The sequence below is a fragment of the Neolamprologus brichardi genome, chromosome 23 (assembly GCF_056152115.1).
Source record: "Neolamprologus brichardi isolate AB-2024 chromosome 23, ASM5615211v1, whole genome shotgun sequence".
NCBI classification, from domain to species: domain Eukaryota; kingdom Metazoa; phylum Chordata; class Actinopteri; order Cichliformes; family Cichlidae; genus Neolamprologus; species Neolamprologus brichardi.
The window spans coordinates 34,270,896-34,293,742 of NC_142125.1; the positions used below are offsets into that span (position 1 = coordinate 34,270,896).

General features: G+C 40.2%; 1 protein-coding gene across 1 annotated transcript; it reads left to right on the top strand.

The window, feature by feature from the left end:
• Nucleotides 1–1,128: 1,128 nt before the first annotated feature.
• Nucleotides 1,129–21,839, top strand: LOC148096277 (uncharacterized). Its single transcript, XM_087836654.1, has 3 exons — nucleotides 1,129–1,383; nucleotides 21,409–21,606; nucleotides 21,687–21,839. The coding sequence occupies exons 1-3, from the start codon at nucleotides 1,188–1,190 to the stop codon at nucleotides 21,689–21,691; spliced, it is 399 nt and encodes a 132-aa protein (XP_087692780.1). The 5' UTR covers nucleotides 1,129–1,187; the 3' UTR covers nucleotides 21,692–21,839.
• Nucleotides 21,840–22,847: the final 1,008 nt, after the last annotated feature.

Sequence of the window (22,847 nt, forward strand, 5' to 3'; positions counted from 1 at the left end):
CATCGCTGATTGAAAAGAAGACAATGAGTCCTTCCAAGCCTGGAGAAATACTTCTAGTCTGGAAGATCTCCAGTGACGCTCTGCTTTTCTACAATTTCTTCTCAAGTTCAAGAGGTCCTAATTTAGCCAAGGCATAGGGTTCCTTTTTTGACATTTTAATTTCTTTACGGGAGCAACAGAGTCCAGTAGTTCAAGAAGTGTATTACTAAAGTTCGCAGTCAAGGTGTCCACACATAACTCCTGGGTAAAAATAGGGTCCAACACATCAGGTAGATGTAATTTAACTCCAAGCAATGCTTCGGGGCTAATATAACGAGATGATCTGAGGGGCAATCTTCCCCTCTCAGAAGCTGGAAATTTAGGGATTAAAATATCAAATAAAATTGCTGAGTGGTCTAAGATAGGTAAAACACAATTATCAGTCATTGATACATTCAATCCGTAACCCAAGACAAGGTCTAGGGTGTGGCCCTTACGTGTTGGCCCAGACACAAATTGTGTGAAGTTTAAGGAATTAATTACATTTAAGAAATCTTTGACCAGGGGTTTATCCTCACAACACAGATGAATATTAAAGTCCCCCAGTATAAGAATCCTTTCATAGTGAGCGATAAAACATGTCAAGAAGTCTGAAAATTCCGAAATAAACAAGTCATTATATTTAGGTGGACGATAGATGACTATAATTAGAACCACAGGACAGCTTAAAGTCAGGAGTTGGGACTCAAATGAGGTAAAAACACCAGGACTTTGTACCTGTTTGCATTTAATCTCTATCTTTGATGATAGAGGCTACCCCGCCTCCCCTCCCAGACAACCTGGGGGAGCTGAAGAAGCTGGCATCGGAGGGGCAAAGTTCCAGCAAGGGTGCCACTTCACCAACGTGCAGCCATGTCTCAGTTAGGAACATGACGTCCAGCTTATGAGTATCAAAAAAGTCCCGAAGAACATGAGTTGTATTTGATACAGATCTTGTGTTTAAGAGAGCTAATTTAATTCTCTGTCCATCTGTGGTAGCAGGCAGTAGTTGTAGGTTGTTCATATTTGCTCCACCTCCCTTCATATCCCGTCGGCATGGCGACCAATAAAGCACCGTCGGGTGAGCATGCTCCGATGACGTCGGGTAAACAGGAAGAAGGCAGCGCTGTTTGAGGCCAAAATAAAGTCCTAAACAGCCAGGGTCGCCGATGGTAAGGACCCGCCGCATCCGAGTTCTGACCCGAACACGCTTCCCAGAGCGCGTTCCACGCATACGTCCATTTCTCCAGCGCTTCCGTTTCGAAGGATTCCAGGGGGGATCACGGCGATGCAGTTCCTCCGGTACCGACGCCAGAGGCGGCGGGAGTCCTCCACATCGCTCGCTAACGCTGGGAAGCTTCAGCAGTGAGTCACAGATATTAAGCAGCGTCTGTCGCTCATACGACAACAAAGAGTGGGTTTTTAAAACTAGCAGGGACACCACTAAGAACACAAAACATAAATATTGCAGAACCGAGAGACAGCGTGCCATGACACCCGGCGCCATCTTTTGAGGCTCTCTTCTCTCTTCTTTTGTTTTGTTTTTGGTTGAGGCTTTTGATCTGTTATATTCTTGAAAGATTGTTCCAACTCAAAATTTAGCAAGTCTGACACTATGCAATTCTACCCCCTCAGAAATGGACAGTAAGTTAATGTGTTTTACAATAGATACATTCCCTCTTGGGTTTTGCATTGGACAAGGTAACTATGTATTTTTATAGAAGTATTTATATGTTTCCAAGTAGTAAAAAGTACATATTTGCACAGTTTCTTCAAGATTTTAAGGTCTTGTATCAAAACATAGAATGTCCTTAGCTTTTAGGAAAAGGAATCCCATATCGTCTTATTATGTGTTACCATGGCTTACCAGTCGGGAGTTTGTTTATTTCAGCTGTTAATGAGCCTAGTCTGATACAAATTATTATGCTTATATGAAATGAGAGTGAAAACGCAAACACGTTTCGAGGAACATGTACTGCTGTCAGGATCATGTTTTCTAACAGTCAACAAATGTTGTTGATGAGCTTCACAATTAAAAAATGGTTACCGTCAGTTGCTCATATTTGATCACCCATTATGACAGCTGATTGGAATGATTACCCTGCCATTCACTAAAGCTGCTTACATGCATCTCATTATAAAGCGAGCCCTCAGTAACAGAAGTCTCTATTCTCAGCCACTTAGTATTAGTAGTGAAACTGTTTGTAAATCAACCATCATCTGTCCATTTACAGTTTGTTAATTTTTGTCATCTATATTGTGAATGTGTATACATAAATATATATATGGCCGCAGATTGAACTCAAACCATGTGGCCACCCGCTCATGCCACTGAGCCACACCTGGACGAGTTTGGTAAATATGGTAAAATGTCAGTGTTTGAATCATGTTTGCTGGATATTTGTAAAGAGGCAGCATGAAATGTTAATGCCAATTCTCACAATGATAAGGAAAGCTTATGCAAATCCAGCCTAAATAATAATAAGCAGATAAACTAAAACATGTAGAAGCAGAGTGAAATAACAACGTCTATCTAAACAGATACATGAACATATAATGTATATATTGTTATCTACAGACTTGTAGATCTACAAATGAACTCTAAAACAGTATTTCTACTGCAGAAGTAAGCAAAAGTTAAATGTCACCCTTCAGGAATCTGAAGCTTCATGTACTTTTCATCCAAGGACATAAGAAGAGAAATATAGAGATTCTCAGATTTTATTGTTTGCATGCAAATCAAGATTTGCTATACACAAGTATTGAGTAATTTTTAACTTGCAGGTGTACCTAACTGCTGTACCTAACTGGTCACTCCTGACCCTTCTTACTTGATAATGCAATCCAAAGGAACAAGGCCAACTTATATTGAACTAAACCTAATATGTCAACAATAGGTGGGACAACCTATAAGAAGGTGCATTCAGAACCACTGGCATTCAATGTAAACAACAAAAGCTAACTCCTACCACACTCAGTGAGTCTTCATTATCCAACGCCTGAGTTGCCAAGCTTTTAGGCCTATTACTGTAGGCAAACAGGGACAAAAGCTCTCTGTAATTACTCCGCTTCCCCAGTGGGTAAAGCCAGCATTCTTAGGGAGCTGTGCAATGGTTTTCCATGTAGCTCTCACCATGTCTCGGCTGGGGAGATCCAACACATGCTGTTCTTTGCCTTCTTTTTTTGCACATTGCTTCTTTTTCTCCCTCTCGTTCTCTCAGTCCTCTGTCTATTGCATTTGTCCACTCTCTCATCCCTACAGTCATTAAAAAAATAGATAAAATACTGAAAACAAAATAATTTTTATCATTTATTTTTCCAATTATATTTAAAAATGTAGATAAAAAGAACAATTCAACTAGTTACATAAACATTTTTTTTACAGGGCATAAATTATTCACAACTCAATGACATCCCAACAAGATTCAAAGTATGGAAGATAATATTTTCAGCAGCATTTCAGCTCTTAATTGTTGCTTCAAAAATGTTCAATATTGAAGGGTAATTAAGTCACTAATGAGACAGGAAAAGGTAGAGCCAGGACACTCTGGAGAGGTTATTTCACTTAACTAGCTTGTCTTGGTCTCCCCCTGCATGCATTGGAGGTGGTGTCTGGGGAGAAGAAGATCTTCTTAGGCTACTGCGCCCTCAACCTGAACCCAGATAAGTGGCAGAAAATAGATGAATTCATGGGAACTTCTTAATGTCTTGTTTTGCATGACCAGATTTTAAACTACTAGATACTTTACCACAATAACATTTGCTCAGTATGAGACATCCTGCGTATTAGTTCCAAAGATTAATAAATATATAACTAAATATTAATAAAGATTAATTCTCGCTTTTACTATGGTATATTTTTATGTAACAAAACACTAAAGTGTTAGTATTAAACATATTCCAATAACAAAAGGAAGTCTAAATCAGAACATTTTTCCATTCAAAAAGATGTTCTTTCTTCTCATATATTATTATGTTTAACATCTATTAATCAAGTTCTCTATTCTAAAGTTGCCTACACTTCATGCTTTACTTCATATAAATTCAATAGGGCCAGGATTACAATTAACAGACTCTCCTCTTGAGTGCCAGGTTACACCTTGAAAATGCTAGACATCTTTTGAGATGCAGATGTTGAATTAAAATTCAGCTTGATCCTCTTTATTTATGGACCACTTCAAAGATTTTCAAATACAGCAATTTTTATTTCCAGTTACTGGCCAAGAGCAAATGTACTGACTAAACTTGCTGTCCGGCTCTCAGATCACAAAGCTTTTTTTTTCTTTTTTTTTAAATGTTATTCAATATTTTGTTCCAACAGTCTCAATGTTTGACTGAGTATATAATAAATACAATATCAAGTCTCAGATATTACTTCTCAGAAATGTTTGTTAATAATAATAATAATAATAATAATAATAATAATAATAATAATAATAAGAAGAAGAAGAAGAAGAAGAAGAAGAATTGTTAGTATAAACTCTCGCTGTCTTCCCCTTTTCCAGTATCCACTGTGCTATTCTGCGCACTCCTACAGAAAGGTGACTGATGTGAAAAATCTTTGGTGGTGGCTCCAAAATGTAGTGGCTCCTACATAACTTAAAAGAAGTTTCAAGTTGGTCACATTAATGGTTTTACAACCAAAGGTAGGCTGGGCAATATTTTGGCAATGTCAGAAATCTGAGATGGTTATTTCACAGTGTGACTGGTGCTGCAACCTACCTATGACGCCCTAAGGTGGTATACTTACAAGCACAACACCAGAACGCAAACACAAACTCAAACTCAAATGGAATATATGGAGGCAAAATGTGCAAAATAAAATGTTTAGGTTTCCATTACAGCCAGTAATATAGTATAAATAAAATATCTACGTTACCACCCACAGCAAAGTCCCTTTGTAAAGTTTCAAACAGAGCATGTTTAGTGTTATATTGGTGTTTTGAAACTGGATTGGTTGAGCAATGACAAATCTGACTGGTTGTGTAGGTTCTGGACTGGTTCTTATATAGCGCTTTTCTACTCTTTCTGAGCACTCAAAACGCTTTACACAACTTGTACATTCACCCATTCACACAAGCACATTTTTCTAAGTGCTTTCTAAGTAACATTCACACACACATTCATGCATCGGAGAGCAATTTAGGGTTAGTATCTTGCCCAAGGATATTTGGCATGCAGACTAGGGGAAGCCAGGGATCGAACCACCAACCTTCCGATCAGTAGATGACCTGCTCTACCACCTGAGCTACAGCCACCCAGTCATGTAGTCATGTTCTCAGTCATGTAGGTCATGGTAGCCTTAAGTACACGAAATGCAGGGAACTTGACTTTGTTTGTGTGAAGATGTTTGACCCCTTATATCCAAGGGCCATCTTCTGTTCTTAGAACTGCAGTTTGTGCTGAAGTCATCTGAGTAATTAAGGGTCACATAAACCAAGGTACTGGTTATTACCATAATTTGGGCCAAGGTGTGAATCCTTTGTGACAAACTGGATCACCCTACCATTACATGAGTTATTAAAGTTACATGGATCAAGATGTGAATGCTGGTTGAACTGCATGAGAAAGGCTCTCAAAATTGCATTCAGAATAGACCTATGTTATACAGACCCATAACGGGTGAGAGGTGAAACATCTTTAGAGGAAACGAGATTGTCTTGATCCACTTGAGATAATCTGATAATCTGAGGGATACTGCATGCTCATACGCTGTCTAACTCCATAATGGTCAAAATTTAAAAGATGAAGGCTTGATTCAGTAAAAGGACTAGATGTTACAATCCCTGATAATGCATTGCTTTAAATGGAGAAAACGAGGTCTGGTTGCAGAGTAGTTGTTACAATCTCTGTGGAAAAATTAGCCTCTGATCCAAGTCCACTTGCATCTGTCAATCCCTGGCAACTTTCAGCAGGCCCAGGTCCAGGTTTGAGGGGCTTGTCCTCAGCTTGTCTTCCTTCCAGACAAATGCTGATGAAAACTGGTTGACCCTCCTCTTGGTTCCTGAAAGGTTGAGCGTTGATGGATTTTCTTTTGCACTCAATTTTCTCGGCTAGACACCTGAGGACATGGTTGTCTCTCCATGTGTATCTGCCCTGAATAAGGCTAGTCCTACAACCAGCCAAGATGTGGTTGAGTGTGGCTGGGACTATACACAGGGGGCAAGATGGGTCCATTCCAAACCACAGCTGCAGATTTATTGGAGAGGATAGCACATCGTATGTCGCTATGAGAGTTTACTCTTTTCAACACTCTCCCAATTCATCCAGTGACCCTGCTTGGCCAGTGCTCCTCCTGATGACGCACCTCCTCCACCACTATTTTTCGACGTTCAGTTACAGATGCCTGTTGCCACCGAGGTGTTACTGCTCCAAGACCAAATCCTCCTCTGCCCTGTTGGACGTCACAATGCCAAAGAGCAGATTTGGCCTGTAGCACAGATGTGGGCTCTCTAGTCGATTGGCATGATTGAGTGAGACCTCGTACATTGTCAACCGCCACAGTAATCTGGGTAATAACCCAAACTGGAAGTACCAGAGCTTCAGTTTCCCTGGGAATGCTGTGTTGTTAATCTGCTTGGGGTCATTAGCCAGGTTCTGCTTTAGTTGTTCTAGTTGCCACGCATCATTGAGGTCTGCATTATACCACCGTCCCAGGCTCTTTATGGAATTCTCTAAGACTGTTGGAACTGATTCTCCACTGATATAGAATTGCTTGGCTGTCAGTTTTTCTTTTATGATGGAGATGCTACAAGATTTACTCGGCTTGAACTCCATTCTTGCCCATTCAATGTTTTCCTGGAGCTTCTGTAGCAATCGCCTAGTACGTGGTTTTGTTGTTGTAATGATGGTCATGTCATCCATGTAGGTTCTAATGGGAGGAAGACGAAGGCCACTCTTGAGTCTCTCACCTCCCACTACCCACCGAGATGCCGGTACGACGAACTCCATTGCCATGATAAATGCCAAGGGGAAAATCGTGCAGCCTGCCATAACTCCAATTCCCAGGTGTTGCCAGGCTGTGGTGGTGTTCTCAGCTGTCACACAAAACTGTAAATCCTGAAAGTAGGTCTTGACCAGACCAGCAATGTGGTTTGGTAGGCTGAAATAGTTGAAGGCCATCCATAAGATCTCGTGTGGAACTGACCCAAAGGCGTTGGCAAGGTCTAAAAAGACAACATGAAGGTCTCTTTGTTCTTTCTTGGCAGTATGAATCTGGTGTCAGATGACGCTGGCATGCTCCAGACATCCCAAGAAGCCTTGGATGCCGGCCTTCTGCACTGATGTGTCAATATAGTTGTTTCTTTGCAGGAAAGTGGATAGTTTTGGGCCAAGACACTGAAGAAGATCTTTCCCTCCACGATCCGGCGAAACTGGCTGATGGATGAGGAGTTCTTCTCCTTAGGGATCAGAATACCTCCTGCTCTTCACCAAGCCTTTGGAATCACTCCTTTCTGCCACGCTACCTTCATCAGCTTCCACAGATATTTGAAGACTCGTGGGGTGTTTTTATAGAGCCTATATGAAATGCTATTAGGTCCTGGGGCTTATGCTACTCTTGCCTGTTTCACTACCTTCTCCACTTCACTCCATGTAGGTTGTCTTATGTCGATTTGGTGTTCAGGTGCCTGGATAGGTGGCATATCACTCGGAATGGTAATTGGCTCATGCCTTGGATACTCAGAGTAAGTTTTCCTCAGATGATCTTCCAGGTCTTTTATGGGGATTTTGAGGCACCCGCTCTTCTCTTCGACAAAAAGGCCCTTAACAAATCTGTATGGGTTGTTGTAGAAAAGGGTCCTTGTCCGTTCTTTCTTCTTATGTTGTCATCTGAGGTGTTCTGCTCCTTGCAGCTTAGTACGTTGTTGCTTTATTTCCTCCTGCAGGGCAGTAAGTCCCTCCCTTTCTGTCTCATAGGCTCTCCTTCACTGTTTCCTCAGTTGTCTTCTCTCTTTCACTAATCTGTCAATTTCCCTCTGTCTCCTGGACTTCAACTGGTTTAAAGGGCCTTTCTGCTGTCTCTGAGTCTTGTTCTTTACCCCCAAACCACCCCAAAGCTGTAGATGATGGTTCCCAGGTTCTCCAACTTCCTTTCAACTGGACCATTTTGTTGACCTAGTATAAGAGCCAGTTCTGAGTCAATGGTTTGCTACTCTCTTTTCTCACTGGATCTGGGGCAAAGAATCTGATCTTTCCTACCTTCCATCTTCCTTTCCCTTGCTGGTAGTGGTTGGCTAGACTCAGTGTTGGAAGATTCTGTCGGCTGCTTCTGGGCTCTGGGCTGTAACATGGTATTGATTGTGGCTGGCTTACATCTATACACTAATGTGTTGCTAGCTGTTGGTGGCTAAACTCCAAGCTAGGGGCTGATATTAAACAGCTGGGCCCTGAGCTAGAATCTAATATTGGGTGTGGCTGGCTAAGCTCTAGACTGGGAACTGCTACTGGCTGGATTTGACGGAGTTCCAACCTGGAGACAATGGGAGGGTCTGTACGACAATGAACTTCAACCTGGGTGCTGATACCCTGAGGACAGTGGGGATTCTCCTGCTTCTGGGCTTCAATCGACTGATTTGACTTCTTAAAAAGTATGTGTCAAGGCTAAGGCCCCTTTCTCAGCTCGCTCAGGCACTTCTTGCAATTGAGACCAGACACCCATCGAGAAAGACCCTCCTAAGACCCGAACTCTTCCACAGCATGCATTTTTAATTTCTCTTTGATATTTGGGCATATTGGGGCCCGATGAATGTAAAAAAAAAGAATTGCCAGATTTTTTTTTTTACCTTTTTTTTTTAAAGAAAAATAAGAGCCATATATGAGGATATTTGTTTAAAATTTTGATAGAACTGTAGCAGTATAATGTCCTTGTAAGTGGATATCAGGCCCTTGTAGAGCAAAATTGAGTATTTTGGTCTAAATAACCAAAAAATGTGATGTCCACATATGTGGACGCCAGTTCCTAGGAGGTTAAGGCACTTCCAAAGTTATTAATAGCATTACTTTTTAGACCCAAAAGCTACATCTGCCTTTTTGCATCCAGTCTATTGTGGATTGTGGTATTCCAAGTTGATTTATACGTTGTGTCATGACTGAGTAAAAAACTGACATAGCACGAAATACATAGAGGAATAAAATCTAACTTTCTGCTTCTTAATTCAGATAAAACTGAGGTTATTGTACTCGGCACTGAAAAGCTTAGAAATATGGTGTCTAACCAGATTCTTACTCTGGATGGCATTACCTTGGCCTCCAGTAACACTGTGAGGAACCTTGGAGTCATTTTTGACCAGGATATGTCCTTCAACACACATATTAAACAAATATGTAAGACTGCGTTCTTCCATTTGCGCAACATCTCTAAAATTAGAAATATCCTGTCTCAGAGTGACGCTGAAAAACTAGTTCATGCATTTATTACTTCCAGGCTGGACTACTGCAATTCATTATTATCAGGATGTCCAAAAAACTCGCTGAAAAGCCTTCAGCTAATCCAAAATGCTGCAGCAAGAGTACTGACAGGGACTAGAAAGAGAGAGCATATTTCTCCTGTTTTGGCTTCCCTTCATTGGCTTCCTGTTAAATCCAGAATTGAATTCAAAATCCTACTCCTCACATACAAGGTCTTAAATAATCAGGCCCCATCTTATCTTAATGACCTTGTAGTACCATATCACCCTATTAGAGCACTTCGCTCTCTCTCTGCAGGCCTACTTGTTGTTCCTAGAGTATTTAAAAGTAGAATGGGAGGGAGAGCCTTCAGTTTTCAGGCCCCTCTTCTGTGGAACCAGCTTCCAGTTTGGATTCGGGAGACAGACACTATCTCTACTTTTAAGATTAGGCTTAAAACTTTCCTTTTTGCTAAAGCATATAGTTAGGGCTGGACTAGGTGACCCTGAATCCTCCCTTAGTTATGCTGCAATAGACGTAGGCTGCCGGGGGATTCCCATGATGCATTGAGTTTTTCCTTTCCAGTCACCTTTCTCACTCACTATGTATTAATAGACCTCTCTGTATTGAATCATATCTGTTATTAACCTCTGTCTCTCTTCCACAGCATGTCTTTTATCCTGTCTTCCTTCTCTCACCCCAACCGGTCGCAGCAGATGGCCGCCCCTCCCTGAGTCTGGTTCTGCCAGAGGTTTCTTCCTGTTAAAAGGGAGTTTTTCCTTCCCACTGTCGCCAAAGTGCTTGCTCATAGGGGGTCATATGATTGTTGGGCTTTTCTCTGTATCTATGAAGTGCCTTGAGGTGACTTTTGTTGTGATTTGGCGCTATATAAATAAAATTGAATTGAATTGAATTGAATTGAATTGAAATACCAGCTGTATATAACAGTTACTGTAAATATGTCACTGTATTGGCTCTCATGGTCTGGGATAGGGATTATGGCTGGGATATTTCTCTGTGTCCACATCGGGTTGGGCTCCTCCCTCCAGGCAGAGTTGGGTTCTCGCCACTTACCAAGCTTGTCTGTTCCCGAAAAGCCAACAATCAAGGAGCAGCTTTTAAGAACAAGCTGGAGCCTCCACTCCCCGTCGGATTGTTTTCTCATCTGCAGTGGTAAATTGATTCCTCATGTTTCGGTTGCAGCATCCAGTTGTCCTATATATTAACTATGCTGTCTCTATGTGTTCTCGGCCTTTGTCCAGGTTTCACAATTCACCTGTTCAGTCACGTGATGCTGGTCTGCTCCACCTCGCTCTTCCAACTCAAACCTTGCCCCCCCTGTGTCTCATGCTTCCCATGTTTCAGAAAAAGAAAACCAGAACCCTCTTCTCTCTGGGACTCTCCATATGGAAAAGAAATAGGAAAAACTTGTGAAAGACTTGCATCAGCTTTAGCTTGCTTCATATAGTGAGTCATATAAGGCTTATATGATTTACTCATGAAAGTGGCCACTTTCTCATTACTTTCATGTATATATATATATATATATATATATATATTATTCCATATGGGTCAACTGGCAACCTTTGCCTTAACCTGAACCTCACCTGTGTTTTAAATTGTCAATTTGTGTTCATGTGTGTATTCAGAACCCAGTACTGGCCTAGTAGCCCTGTGACATTAGCTGCATGAATTAAGCTGTCCTGTTTAGGTTTATTTGTATGCCTTGAAATGAACACATAAGATTGCTGTAGTCTAAGTCAGTAGGCATCCTCAGAATCTTAGTATTGTGTATTACATTTAATATGGATTGCACAAGATGTGAACACAGGTATTGACTATGAGTAGTTCAGTGTGCTTGACCTTTCTGTCTTCATTTTCTTTCTAAAACTACTTACTCAAAAACATGTCTGATGGCTTAATAAATGCTTTGGCTTCTGAAGGAAGAAAGCTTAAGCTTTTGTTCAAGTGGAAAAGTTTCTGTCCGACATTGCTGAAAGAGTCTGCTTTTAATATCTCAGTAATTTGAGGGTGCTATGATTTAACCCTCTTTGTTGTCAGCACTTGCAATTCAAACCCACACTGCTGTGGATTTAGACACAATCATGACAACCTCAACAGCTGGCAACACAAATGAGAAACACATTTCTTTTCTCTTCACTAAGGAAGTCATTCTGTTATTCAAACACTTTCTTTCCATGCTAAGCAAATCTCCAAAGTGTAATTTGTGCAATTTCCTGGGTGGGCTTACCTTGGTACCTGTTTCTTTTCTTTTTTTAATACTGGGTTAATCTTAACTGGTGGGATTTCTGTGTATGCAAGCAATGGATACAAATAACCCTGGCTGGCTGGGTAATGATGAGGACTTACAATATCGGAAGTAAAGCCACCGTGACGACTCTCCAATCTAGGGGAACCTTCAAAACCTCTACCATCTGTGTCTCTTCTCTTCATGAGCTGTAGTTTCATCTGTGAAATGAGAATGCAAATCATATTTAGTAGTGTTTGAGTGTGAACTCGCAAGGCAGAACATTCAATTCAGTCAGATATTACCAACATGGAAAAGGGAGCGGGAAAAGTAAAGCCTTACGCTGTATACTTGTCACAAGTCCAACAGTACAATGTCTGTAAAACAGGATGTATAAAAGGTTTGTTCTGCCGATTTCCACACTCATTTTTCCCCATGAAATTATGTTGAACAAAAAAACCTACAATTTTATTTGCCACTACTTACACTGTAATATTTTGTAGGACATTTGCTGGGACATTTGTTGTAGACGCAAAAAAAAAAATAAAATAGTAAGGATAGTCTACTGGTCTTTCGTCATTTAAGTCTGCTACATTCAGTGACACAACAGAAAAAAATAATTATTTTAAGAGGATTTCTTGATGATGAACCTTTGCGTTATTGAACTGTTGAAATGAGGTTGAAGCTTCAAGCAAGTTGTGCTCACTGATCTATTATGCATTCAAGGAGAAAGAAAAGAAAAATTTATTTTTAAATTTTCTTATTAGCTTTCCTTTTTTAATGTTAATTCTGTTTGGTGAATACCAGCCAATCTGTCCAAGCCCATTTAAGTTCCTGAAAGCTTATCTTCCAAACAGGATCTTTAATACAACAAATTTTTCTGTCAAAATCAGAACAACTGGGGTTATTACACATGGGATACGTCTTTGTAATTTTGTAATAACTTTGCTTACTTTCTTTTGTGTGTGTGTGTGTGTGTGTGTGTGTGTGTGCTGGAAAATTTAATGACAGCAGTTGGGCAGTGCTATTTACAGTGCTGTCAACCAAATCAGATTACAAAATGTCCACACTTAACTTCACAGTAGTGTTTAACTCTTGTTATGTTGTCTGTAATGTTAGCTAGATGCTTAATTACCAAAACAACAGCTTATTAACATCTGTACCAGAAAGTGTTCCAGATGTGAGCACCAGCTATTACCCCTGAGTATAGAGCTATAAATTATGTATAGATTATTGTGTCTTTTCACCTTTTTCAGCTCATTTTGTGCAATAACCATGATTGATGGTACACTAATGTGATTGCTTTTTATGTTGTTATTACCTTTATTTAGGATCAAATTGGTTTGATGTTTGAAGGCATGCAGTGATGAGAAATAAAACTCCTCTGTAATATCTTAAAGCTAAAGCAACAAACCTGTTAAAAGTAAGTGGAAAGTGTGTTAAAATATAGGTAAGGAATGTAAAAACTTTTCAGGAAAACAAAGAGAACCTTCCACTTACTTAAAACACAAAAACATATCTGTTCATATTTGAAGGTTCCAAAAAAGAAATTTAGTGTTTTTCATCTCTGTGATTTTTTTTTTTGCCTTTTTCAAGTGATTACATTTCAGAGGTTAAATAACAAACTCTAATAGCTCATTGGACAGTCTTTACCTCTGATGATGGGACATGCTGGCTGCGGCATTATCCAGATCAGTCCTTGCACCGTCATATTGGAACACACTTGTACCATCAAAGAACAAAAAAGGACACAGATGGAAAAATTTAATCATTCTATATACTCAACTAATCAGCTGACTTTTTGGGGGCAAAGAACTTGCCTAACAAACTGAAGAAACCAAAGCTCATAACACTGCCTCCACAGGCTTGTACAGTAGGCAATAGGTATGCAATAGATAAAACATGACTTACCTGATAATCCCTTGAATTCCCTTTGCATGTGAGTAGATATGTGTGGAAACGTTCTTACTTTTACTATTAAACATAGAGACAAGTTATGCTGTTGATCTTTTATGATTTCATTTCACCAAATGTTTAAGTTGTCTCTAAATACAGTAATGGAATGTGGATTTTTTTCCAACCACATTTCTTCCTTCAAGATGCTTCACCACTACTTCTTTCAACACTTTTTAATTTGTTGAACTGTATCACAACCTTAATAATTATAAGAGAGGAATTGAAAGTACTGAACAACTGAATTTAGTGATTATACTCTGATGACCAATCATGGCAGAATGGAATCCCAGCGGTGGTAGGATTTAGGACAGGAACCTGAGTCTAGACACTGAAGATGAAGTTAGAGACTTGGATGGAGCTCTGACTGAGGTGCCTGTGGTCGCAATAGGGACGAGGTGGGTTGCGTGAATGCTGAAAGGGAGAATAATGGAGAGCACAGATTCAAACCACACAAAGTGAAGGCTGATTGGCTTGAAGAAGCCAGGCAAAAATGTGATTGGATTATTATTATTTTAACATTTTGTTGCCACAGTTTTTTCTTAATCTTTATCCTAAAGGAATTGAAAGCCAATTTTAACATAGTGGTTACCTACACAGATGATGCAGCGAGTGATAGGGAATGTTTTTGCTTATGGAAATGAACATAAAGATGAGTAGAAACTAAAAAGATTTCAGCTGTTGAAAAACTTTCTCTGCAAATAATGTAAATGAGGAGACAGTTAAAAAGAAAACTGGGGGGGAAATTACAGGAAGTGATTCTCGGAATGTTATAGTTTATCAGGTGGGATAATCACATACTACCAGAAAAACCTACAAAGATAATACATCTCTGTGTACTATAACAACAAACAATAACAGATTTCTATATTTTAACATTTGTGTGAAGATTTGTTGTTGTCTATGTTTTCTAGTGATGTGTTTGAGATTTGGAGTTACTTAACATTAAATATAAGCTTTTAAATCTTATAATTAAACATTTCAGCAACAATTCATTATGTATAACAATACAATATAGTCTGTTGTTTTGTATTTGCACACTGGGACTATAGATGACAATCAACTTCAAATGGTGCAGCAGGTTCATTAATGAATTTCAATGGTGTGTACCGTCAGCAGCTCACAGGGGATATTTGTGAACACACTCGAAGCCTGTGAAAAGCTTCTGGGTAAGTGTTCGCACCTTTTTAAGTGGCAGGTACTTGGAAAAAAACAACAGAAGAGAATGGCTATAAAGTGTGGTGACTTTAAAATAGTTCAAAACTAACAACCAGATTTCTCCACTTTTTGTCATTCAGTGCAGCCACTTCAAAAATCAGAATTCATTCAGTTTTGATTATCGCTCATTTAATGGCTTGATAAATAAAACTCTCTGTTTGAGAGCAGCATGATTTGCTGCTGAAGGTCAAAAGAATAAACTTTGTTGAATTTTTCACTCACAAGTAATTGAAGATTTGAGGTGTTACATCTCAGTCCAAGTGAGTTAACGCTTATTCCCTCCTAACGCCTCATTTATGTCATAAAATGATAGGAATTTTTTTTAAAAAAGTAACCACTGAGAGTTTTCCATGTATAGTATTATAATAGAGTATAATATTATAATACTGTAATGACAGAATTAGTTTTTAAGAATAAAGACTGAAGTGAAAAAGACCTTCAGGTGCATAAAACCATGAATAGTCAATCAAAATTGCAACTTGTGTCAACAAATGGACCTCAAAACCAGGCAAGATCTTGAGATGACAGAAGCCATGTTACTTCTTTTGCTGTGCATGGTGGGTTCATTGGAAACAGGGCTATATGCTCTGGGACACGGGGATTGAACCTATACCAGCTGTCATAGGATTAAAGGCAGGGTACACCCTGAAAAGGCTTATTGCAAGATTAGACTTTAAACAAGAAGAGAAATATTAATGGGATTTGTGTTTTCCACACCAATAGATAGTAATGTCCATGTTGTATCTCATTTTTTGTTTTTATAGTTTAAAGCAATTCCAGTTTTGGAATTTCTAGTCTGATTGTGGTGTTGACAAACGGATGTATACCACTTGGTTGACTGACCACAGCCACTTCATGTAGGTTTCCATCCCTTTTTCATTCCACTTTCATCACACTCCATGTAGTTTAGTTTCTTTGTGCGAAAGAAAAACTGACCTTCCAGCTTGTCCTGGTTTTTGCTCCCTGTATGCTGGTCCTTGTTCCTAAAAAGGTAAGATTTACAACTGTGACCTCCAGACTCACTATGTCTGCCCATGTGTCTTTGGTAGCTCGTAAAGTGCCTTCCTTTGCAGGCAGGCGACATCCATCAGCTTGTGTCTTGACCTGCTGACTTTAACCTTTCATTGAGACCTACTTAAATACCTTGACAGCCAAAATAATTCTGCCCCCTCATTCAACTGTAGATGCTTTCACGCAAAATGGTGAGGAGGGATGTGCATTTAGTAACCTTTTAAAAGGCCATTTAAACACTGCAATACCTCCTTCAGATGTAGCAAACCATCACAAGCATGGGCTGCCTTGAAATTTTGCTTGTTTCCAACCAGAAGTGACTGCTGTAAGACAGCCCTGGAGGATGGTTTCTTTATGTGGCACTCAACTATATTATAGAGAATCTGTGGTGCTGCTTTTTTTCCAGAATGATAGTATACGACTAAGTGAGTCATAAAATAAGACATGGAGAAAGACAGAGGGCACCTAAAGCACTCCTCAGCATAAAAATCCTACATCTACTGTTGAATCATTTTACCTATGTGATATTCACTGAGTTGATGATCTAGTCAGCAGACAGGACAGAGTCGTTCTCTATCTCAAAGAAACCTTTTCAGCACTGGATAAAATCTTGGGAATCCACAGTGCCTCAAGTACTGGACCAATTACTGGATGTAACATCAGCTCTTTGATGATATCCTTTTCAATAACTTCTGACTCCACTGACAGGCTTATTTTTATAATGAAGTGCGTCTTTTCAGACTTTCTTTTGGGTTTTCTGATATTTCAGAAACTGAGCATGTGCTTATTTGTCTGAGTTTGAATATCTCGAGTGTACTTTTGTTTCATGTACTGATAGTCCTGACCTTATTGAATCATTCGGTCTTTTTTTTGTTTTTTTTTGTTTTTTCAAAACAGTCTATATGTTTGTCCTTACTTAAGCAAGATGTAGCTCAATGCCCAGACTAATTTTATTTGTGCTGATTATACATATATTTTTACTGAGTAGGTACATATATACATATATGTTCTTATAGATAAGGTGTTTTATTCAAGATCAGACATATTTTTTTGTATCACAGTGGCTCCAAAAACGCTATAGCATGTCAGTTGGATACTTTAAGCGATTCTTTTTGCAGCAGATAAAAGATCTCAAGTATCACTGTATGTGTATGTAGCACTCAACACAATTCCTTGAAACAGTGCCCATGTTACCAACCCCAGGTAACTGGGGAGGATTGAGTCATAAAGTTGCCTCCGATGTAAAATATATTTACACATACAGTTTCCATTCCAAATTAGTCAAGGCCCATGTTAAAAGGGTTCATGACTGAAAACTATTGTAGAGTGTACAAACCTCATGGACTGAAAAAAAAAAGCCAATGTTAAAGTACCTTAAGCTCTAAAAGTGAGTCAATCCCTCTAGACTAACATGTTAGAATGCTCAGTTTTATAAAAGCAAGGTTGCAGCCTATGAGAGTTTTGGTTTTCTATAAAATACAAAGAGATTAATGACCCTTTAGACCACGGGTCAGCAACCTTTCTATTGAGGTGTGCCATCTAAAATGTCGTCAGAAGTCTATGTGCCATATGATTGCATTAGCAATAAATTTAATAACGCTCTATATTAACAGTTACACACAACAACTTTATAGAATTATACTTGTTCGCAGATATTGGCCGCTATCAGCAAATAATTATCAGCTATTTTGAAATAAAAAAAGACACTTTATATCCATAACAAGAACTCCATAACAGCAAATGAACTGTACAACAGAAAATGCAAATGCTATTTATTGTCTCCTCACAACAATGATAAGAAAAATAAACTGGGCCAATATGGCATGTTTGTTAATACAGAGATACACATGTTAATGTGATCTGTAGTCTCCCACTCAGAGACACAGGTCTCCGAGTGTCCAGCGTTCAGATGGCTACCTGAGGACACGCTTCGTGTGAGAGAAAGTCTGCTCACACAGATGTGTAGAGCCAAATACTGTCAATAAGGCCTCTGCAATGTTCTGAAGACAGTTACACTTGTCAGCTAGTGATGTCCAGCAGGTTGAAATGCAAGCTACAATAACAGGCACAGCTATGGGTTCCAGCTGCGTTCGTAGTTCTGCAAACTTTGACCCCCACAGAGTCGAGGTTTTCAGTTCAGTCAGCTGCATTGCGATGTCCTCTGTGTCCAGCCAGTTAATGCGAGACAAATCCAGCTGCTCGTTAAAGCTTTCTGGTTTGATCAGAAATTAAAACATTGGACCATAGACCTGAAAGTCCAGAAAAACGCATTGTGAATTCTGTCTCGAGTCTACGGATGTATCCGTGTATTTCCGCGGTGCTGATGCTGCACTGAGCGGAGAGCTCCTGAAGCATTTTAAGTGTTGGAATGTGGAAATTTCAACATCGCTTGAAAAAAACTGCCAGCTAGCAATGTCACTCTCACTGGTAGGCTAAGTTATTTTTAGCCAATTACAAGTTGAATCTGGTAGTTGGGGTTGTAAGCTAAGATACCTTCATTAAGAAGTGGCACAACTAATATGTCTATGCGAGCTAATTTGCTATGTGCACCGCTGGCCTGGCCATTTATTTTTTAATGCACCTTCTCAGATAAATTTACTGCATGTCGTGCCCAGGGCTGGACTGGGACAAAAAAAATTGGCCCAGCCATTTTGACTAGAGACCGGCCCACCTAAAGCCATAAAGCCTTTGAATGAAAACAAATGCTGTTGTTACAGTGATGTACACTGTCTTGTTGGTATATGTATGATTTCTATACATTTTACATCAGATAAAAACTTTGGTTGTAAGATTCAGATAATTATTTATTAAAAGCGAGACATTTTAAATGAGAATAAGAAAGAAAAGTATTTATTTGTGCCCCCCTCTCCCTGTTAATGCCCTACCCGGCCCCCTGGCAAAACTTTGCTAGACGCGCCCCTGCACAGTTACCAGCTGTCAGCTACTTAGAAAAGGATCCTGGTGTTATTTGTCTCTCAGAAACAGTTCATAACTTCCCTTCAACTCATTCATGTCACCTAAAAGGTAAACCTGTTTCTCCATCACCTGTTCAATTCAATTCAATTCAATTTTATTTATATAGCGCCAAATCACAACAAAAGTCGCCTCAAGGCGCTTCATAGATACAGAGAAAAACCCAACAATCATATGACCCCCTATGAGCAAGCACTTTGGCGACAGTGGGAAGGAAAAACTCCCTTTTAACAGGAAGAAACCTCCGGCAGAACCAGACTCAGGGAGGGGCGGCCATCTGCTGCGACCGGTTGGGGTGAGAGAAGGAAGACAGGATAAAAGACATGCTGTGGAAGAGAGACAGAGGTTAATAACAGATACGATTCAATACAGAGAGGTCTATTAATACATAGTGAGTGAGAAAGGTGACTGGAAAGGAAAAACTCAATGCATCATGGGAATCCCCCGGCAGCCTACGTCTATTGCAGCATAACTAAGGGAGGATTCAGGGTCACCTGGTCCAGCCCTAACTATATGCTTTAGCAAAAAGGAAAGTTTTAAGCCTAATCTTAAAAGTAGAGATAGTGTCTGTCTCCCGAATCCAAACAGGAAGCTGGTTCCACAGAAGAGGGGCCTGAAAACTGAAGGCTCTCCCTCCCATTCTACGTTTAAATACTCTAGGAACAACAAGTAGGCCTGCAGAGAGAGAGCGAAGTGCTCTAATAGGGTGATATGGTACTACAAGGTCATTAAGATAAGATGGGGCCTGATTATTTAAGACCTTGTATGTGAGGAGCAGGATTTTGAATTCAATTCTGGATTTGTTCAGCTCTGATGGTTCAGTAAGGACATCTCCTGGTTTCATCTTCATGTTTCCCTCTCACCAGATATCCAAACCGACATCATGACCAGCAGCTTTTACAGCTGTAGCTCCAGCAAACATCAGCTGATACTAGAAATTAATATCAAATAAATTCTAACAACAGCTGATCAAGCTTAAATGTGCTGCTGCTGTTTAACGCGACATCCGTTGGTTTCCTTTTTCTGGCGCAAAGTAGGTGATAAACAAACAAGAGAGAAAAGCCGATCAGCTTATTATTGATCAATTTCATGATTGAAGTAGCAACAGGAGAGGGAGGGGGAGAGAATGAGAGAAGAAGAGGCAGCTGACAGCGTAAAGACACAGAATAAATCCAGCTTTGTGTCTTTTTCCATCCTAGCTGAAATATGGGACAAACTGTGTTCCTTTTCAGCTCAATACGAAACGCGTAATATTTTCTCTGAATGCGGGACGATTCTGGTTTTTACGGGACGGTTGGCAACTCTACTAACTAACCTTATGAATAAAATAAAGTTCACTATCAGTAACATCATAGCATCCACCCAGCTGTATAGAAACTCCGTCATGCTAGCTAGTACGCAGTACGAGTTATTGTAACTGACTGTGAAAAGTCAGCACAATGAAAATAAACTCCACCTAAACTTGGTTTATATCTGACCCAGATAGACTGCAGGTCATAACTTCTTACCTGAAGTTCAGTTCACCTGACACTTAGACCGGCGGCCGCCTTGGGCCGCCTCCCCTTTCCCTCATCCACTTGCTGGCCCTCTGTGGAAGCTCCGCCATAGCCACCACCAAACAACTGAGTTATTTTTACACATCGGGCAGCACCTGGCCAATCCACCACCTTCCATTGTTTACACTGTTACAAAACAAACAAACAAACAAACAAAGAAACAATCGGCCCATAAAAACGAAAAATTACCATTGCAATGCCCGGTGGGCCGATGGCCAGTCCAGCTATGGTCGTGCCATCAGTTATCCCTTCCCATGCCAGCTGTGGCATGCGTGCCTGCTTTAGACTAATTCAAACCCTCTGAAATGTCTTGGCTTTCCCTCAAATGTCATCATGAGATTGATGCTTTTAGCAATTGATACACCCCAGCCCTGGGGAAAACCGGCCTGCAACACAAGGAAAATAAAAAAAGGAAAATGCCCCCACACTCCCTGCTCTCAAGGAAGACGAACCAAAAACAACTGCCACGGATGTTGCAACAGCCAGTCAGTTTATTAAGTCCCAAAATGTAGCATGGCCAAAACAACAAACAAAACTCTAGAAATGAAATGCAACTGGCTTGCCTACACAGAAAAACCCAAAAGAAAAACATAGGTTTCTTACCTGCCTCCCTAACCAAAAGCAGGAGAAAAGGTTCCAAAAGAAAATGGCTTCTCACCCCTACAGCTACCAAGTAAAAAATATTGACAACTATTTACATCTATTTACAACAAACTATTTACAACACAGCCAAAAGCTTCCAGAACACATGTACAGTTTGTTGGGAACAGGAAGTAAAAGAAGAAGGGTGTCATGGTCTGCGGTGGGTGGCTGGAATTTCCGTAAGGCTCCTGAACTTACCTGGGATCCGCCCCTGGGCAGGGCCAACTCCTCCAGCTTGTGCAAGCCTGGAGCCTATTGCAGGCAATCAAGCCAGAGGGATTTAAGCCACACGTTGATGTTCATTCACTGCCAGTTCGTCATCAACACATGTTGGTAACAGGCTCTTATGCTTCAAGTTCTTGCTGTGATTTATCTGGTTAACAAGACTCTCTTGTGCTGCAGTTGCTGTATTCACCTTGGCTCACGCTCCACCTCCGGACTCAGGATACCAAGCAATCATTTTGAAAATCTCTCTGTGCCTCACCTGCCTGCCCTCCTGCCATCACACTCCATCTGATCTCAGGTCAGCCTTTCCACGCCACTCAGCCTCCCCTGGATTCTCATCACCCCCCTCTCAACACTCCATGTCCCCTACTGCAAGTAAGAATTGCTACTCTTACAACTTGCCACTTCAGAGCTGCCTCCACCACCTCCCTAACTCCACTATCTTCTCTCTTCAGTGTGACTGTTCCCTGCTCAGCTCCACTCTGCATCTCAGGCCCCGTTCCCTTGCCCTAGCCACGTTTCCCAGGCCACGCCACGTCAAACTCCACGTCTTATTGTTTTTTTGTCCTTGCTACGTTTTTTGCACTTAAGCCTAATAAATAATTGTTACATCATCTGCTGTCTCTGCTCTGGGTTTCTGCACCTGAGTCCTGTTTAGTACAGGCCACTCGGCCCCGTGACAAAGGGTCCTCATTTATAGCCGGCCTCTCCCAGTCCTCCACCAATGGTCAGCCTCCACCTGGAACTCACATAACAGCAATAACACAGGACACAAACTATGCCACCCTCTGGTGTGGCAGACAAAAACACAGTGCAAAACATCCATAACACTGAATCATAACACAATATTTCATATAAAAGTATTGATGTAATTTTATGTCCAAGTTTTAGTGTAGTCTCATACATATATCTCATATATGCTAAGTATGTAGACTCTCAGGCTGTACAAGCTAAATGTGATCAACATTTTATGAATATATATAGTACAGAGTATAAAATTACTTTCAAAGATGCAAATGCAGTACCCAGCACACTAAAGAATTCATTTTTCCATCCTTTTATAATTTTCATGTACCCACTTAGTTTAAACTCCTCTTCTCTAGAAACATATAAGCAACCATCTATGTTGTCTTTGTCAGTATGGTTTAACAAGGTAACAGTCCTCCAGTGGATTGACTAGACATGCTAAGGAGGCTTTCAATAAGCCCCCTTGGTTGACATGCGTTTAATTTGTCAATCACCTCCTCAGGAAACACTAAGAAGCTGACATGTTGGTAAAGAGCTGAAACGGTGAATTATAGTACTTTCCCCACTAGTCAGAAGCCATGTGCAGTCAAGTTACTCCAATACTGAGAGAACAAGGTTGTGTGTAACACTTCATTAATGCTACTTGTGCAAATTCCAGTCAAGCCTGTGTGATAGTTGCCAGACCTCTTGAGAATCCATTAGCAAACTCAATCACAGACCAGACAAGCTGATAAACCAATGCCTCAAGTAGGAGATTTCTTCATGCCTTGTTTGCACAATTATGTGCATACATTACAGCAGTGAGAGACACAAAAAAGAGTCGCAAAAGAGTAAAAATTAACCAAACAAGCTGAAATTCAACTTATGCA